At 49.2% G+C, this 4,119-nt stretch overlaps 1 protein-coding gene across 1 annotated transcript; it reads right to left on the reverse strand.

The window, feature by feature from the left end:
* Positions 1–201: 201 nt before the first annotated feature.
* LOC125522281 (lysine histidine transporter 2-like) lies at positions 202–2,788 on the reverse strand. Its single transcript, XM_048687354.1, has 6 exons — positions 2,468–2,788; positions 1,294–2,086; positions 1,099–1,204; positions 907–998; positions 673–741; positions 202–563 (listed from the first exon to the last, which is right to left on the reverse strand). The coding sequence occupies exons 1-6, from the start codon at positions 2,644–2,646 to the stop codon at positions 465–467; spliced, it is 1,338 nt and encodes a 445-aa protein (XP_048543311.1). The 5' UTR covers positions 2,647–2,788; the 3' UTR covers positions 202–464.
* Between the last annotated feature and the right edge of the window lie 1,331 nt (positions 2,789–4,119).

The following is a 4,119-nucleotide window of genomic DNA, read 5'->3' on the forward strand; positions in this document are numbered from 1 at the left end:
AAAACTGTGTGGTTTTCATCTTTGAACCTTATATATGTATTTTATTTGTGGCATCTTTTCATCCATCCATTCTTCCATCTTTGTTAATCACTTACACTTCTACTGTATTTTGCGTTATTTCGTTCTGTATAACTGAAATTACACCATCGACACCTTCAGTTTACACAATTTTGTGTTTCTGTTTCTTTATCTAGACAAAAAACCTTGGGGCATCAACATGCAGCCCGGGCGGCTGAAAAGACCGACCGTAGGTTACCAAACTGACATTCCCACAAATATCTAAAGAGAGAACCTCCATTTAGGCATTGATCCTCTTTAATTATCACAAACTGATCGAGCAACATCCACAAACACACGAATATTTCTTTGGCCTAATTTAAACATGACAAGGTAACACACACTATGCATATAATACGCTGCATCTAAGTAGCTAGCTGGACTGCTGCATGCACGTTTCCAGCAGATCATGAGAAGAATTGGTACGTCTTGTAGTTGATGATGATGGAACGGAGGCCTCCGATGGGCGCCAAAACGGACAGAAGCATGCCGATGATTATGCAGATCTGACACCGATGATTTTGAGCAAGTTATGAGTTTCTATGATTGTGATGATATCATCTAGAGAATTCAGCGGCAGATTATGCAAAGAAGAAAAGACTAGAGAAAACTTACCCAGTTGATGCACCACGACATGCTGAACCTCACTGGCTTCTTGATTGCCAGCCACATAATGCAGGGAAGCTGTATATATACAAAGAAGTTATAGTCCATCCAGTTATTAATTAAGGAAACAAACTGGTTCATCATGTGATTTACTTCTATAGATGAAACTAACTAGTAAAAGTAGTATATAGTTCCCTAAACTAATTAAAAGAAGTAGAGAGAAAAGTTTAGGTTGAATCTTACGAAGTAGGTTGTTGGGGCAAATGCAAAACCACCAAAGAACCCTAGTAGCCCACCGAAAAAGGGGATGGCGATGCCAACGATCATGGTGAATGCTGAACGAACAGATCATATCATCAGAGTAAATCTTCAGTAAGTACATTCCTTTAAAGTTTGTGTAACAAAAAGATATGTGGGTATAGATGCTTGACGTACCAACGTAGAGCGAGCGTGCGATGAGACGAAGAGGCCACCCGGGCTTGAACCTCAGCTTCTTCACCAGGAAGGTCTCGAGCATGTCGAAGACCGGCATCGCATAGATCTGCCACTCCACGCGTGCCATGCACAAAGCGCGGTTAGTATATTTTCTAGTGGCAAAAGAGAGCCGACGTTAGATGACGAGGAGGTAACCTGGTAGCTGCCGATGACGTGGATGACGACGAACATGTTGGCGGCGGCGATGAGCCAGCGGGGCCTCTCGAGGGTGATGAGGATGTTGTCATCGACGGCGTTGCCAAAGACGTAGTAGCCAAGGAAGGCGACGGGGAGGTAGCAGATGGCGACGACGATGTAGGCCAGGACGACGCCCCGCCACATGGGCTTCTTGGACGGCTTCTCGGGCGTGGAGGGGATGGTGGCCTGGATCTCCAGCACCACGTTGTGGCCGGCGTAGGCGAACGCCACGTCCCCGAGCGCGCTCAGGAAGTTGAAGGTCCTCCCGGGGGTGGTGGACGCCGTCATGCTGTAGTCGACCACGTGGCCGGGCCCGGCCTTGCCGGCGTGGTGCAGCGAGGCCGCCCAGGCGATGGTGGAGTAGCTGAGCGACATGACGGCGGCGGCGAGGGAGACGCCGGTGATGGAGTTGAAGTTGGGGAGCTGGGAGAGGAGGAAGTGGGCGGAGCCGAAGATGCAGATGAAGTAGCTGGTGCGGATGGGGTGGCTGTGCTCCGGGCGGAGCAGGTCGTGCACCTTCTTGAGCGACTTGCCGCCGGTGACCATGTAGACGATGCAGACGCCGACCTCGACGACGAGCTGCTGCGGGACGACGATCCAGAGGCCCAGCTTCTGGCCGAAGGCGTGCTGGCCCAGCTCGTGGTACCGGTCGAAGCGCTTGCCGGGCACGCACTCGTGCATCTCCACCATCTGCCACAGCGTGTACAGGGTGATCGCCCACGACAGGATCATCGCCGCCACGCCAGGACCCCTGTGAAAAGGAATCATAAAAACAGTATATGAATGCATGCACACGTAGTACAAAAAAAAGAACAGCATTCGCAGACACATAATTTATCTCAATTCCCGATATAATGTGTGGTGGTAATTGCGATGCCAAAATGGTTTCCAATCTGAAAACCTCACTATAAACCTCAGGTCACCGCCTAGTCTGTTGGATCTTGACATGGCAAAATAAATCGGATCATGAACGCCGGCCGACCCATGCACGGGCTGGGGTAGGCTAATCTAGAAAAGGAATCCAATCTAATCTAAACGAGTGAACGTACGATCGAGGAGGCGGCGAAATCCAATCTGATGGTAAGCAAGCAGGAGCGAGAGATGGCAGAAGAGAGACTGAGCGGGCGCGTACCATCCGAGCTCGGACATGGCGTAGGGCAGGCTGAGGACGCCGGCGCCGACCATGGCGGTGACATTGTGGAAGGCCGAGTACCACCACTTGGCGTTCCGGGAGGAGGTGATGGGCAGCCAGTCGTCGATGTCCTGCAGCCCCTTGTCCGACGTCGCCGCCTTGCTCGTGTTCATGGCCATGGCGACGCGACCCGATCCGATCCGATCGGATCTCTCCGCTCCGGCGAACGGGATCTCTCGAGTATGTCAGAGGAGATGGATGGATAGATACTAGTCAAGTGCCGCCGTATATTCCCGAGGGAATGAAGCTAGCCAGCCACCACACGCGGCGGGAAAGCGCATATATATGGGATCCCGTTCCCCCAGTAATAACAACCTGCCGTTCTCAAAAGAAAAAAAGTTATAACGACCTGCCATCCAGTATCGGGGGATTCTGTTGCGGAAGAGAATCGTTCCGCGCGACGGGTATCCGGCGCTGACGTGTGGGCCCCACACCACACGTTGTCCCGCCAACCGCGTGCATGCATGCATGCAGGTGCAGCTCCTCGGGCGATCGATCGCGTTAAAACCGACGTTCCGTGTTCGACGGACCGTCGCGCCGGAGCTGGACAACGCGCGCCGTACGGTACCTGCGTGTGAGAGCGACCGAGAAATTAAGGACGCGTACAATTGTTTTTGTTGATAAGGCTATCTTATCTTATGCCAATCTTATCTATAATAACTAGACTAGATATCCCTAAATATATGATGAGTTTTAATTATGCGAAGATAAATACAGTACTCTTTTCATGGTTTCTTTTTTTTAGCATTACCCAAAAGGGTTAGACCAAACCATTACAATCATCAGCCAGGCTATCTAACACATCATCAGGCACTGAACCCACTTGAACGAAATCCCTAGAGTTCTTTGCTCGGCTCGCTAAGCTGTGGGCTATTTTGTTCTGATCCCTCCTGACTCAACCTATCTTGTACTCACTGAAGCCTTTTTTTTTTGAAAAGGAGGAATACCCCCGGCCTCTGCATCTCTTGATGCACACAACCATTTATTAAAAAAATATCTCAAAGGTTTCAAACAGAGGTCTCAAAATAAACAAAGGTCATGCTAAGCAAAGAAAAGCCACAAGCGGTCAAAAATAAAAATCACAACCGGCGCCAGAAAGACTAGGAGACTAAATGTATATCCTATTATTGGACCGCCATCCAAACCGGTTGTAAGTATCCCGTGCAACCATCTCCCATCGGCTGCACCCAATATCCATATGCTCCCTGTGGTCCGCACGACTGAGTAATGACCACGTACGGATCCAAGTAGACGCTCTGAAGATGACCTGCAAAAGTTGGTAATAGTTTGTCTGTTAAAGGCAACGTCATTGCGACAATTCTATAAAGACCAAAGTAATGCACATGCTCCCACTCGGATATGTGCGGCGGACTTTGGCTCCACTCCAGCCAACCAGTTATCAAACAAATGTGATATCGTGAGAGATGGAGTTATGTTAAATGTAGCATGAATAGTTCTCCAAAGCAGTTTAGCAAGTGGACAATTGATAAATAGATGTTCTATTGTTTCATCCTGATCACAAAAGCAACATCTTTTACTTCCTTCCCACTTACGCTTAACTAAGTTATCTTTAGTAAGAATGACACCCTTAT

The sequence above is a fragment of the Triticum urartu genome, chromosome 7, assembly GCF_003073215.2.
Source record: "Triticum urartu cultivar G1812 chromosome 7, Tu2.1, whole genome shotgun sequence".
In the NCBI taxonomy this organism is placed as follows: Eukaryota; Viridiplantae; Streptophyta; class Magnoliopsida; order Poales; family Poaceae; genus Triticum; species Triticum urartu.

Bases quoted from the DNA above. Each gene is read 5' to 3' on its own strand.
- LOC125522281 (XM_048687354.1), bottom strand. From the start codon at position 2,646: ATGGCCATGAACACGAGCAAGGCGGCGACGTCGGACAAGGGGCTGCAG. The intron at 2,087-2,467 runs GTACGCGCCCGC...TCCTTTTCACAG, and splicing joins GCCATGTCCGAGCTCGGATG to GGGTCCTGGCGTGGCGGCGA. The intron at 1,205-1,293 runs GTTACCTCCTCG...GTGGAGTGGCAG, and splicing joins ACGTCATCGGCAGCTACCAG to ATCTATGCGATGCCGGTCTT.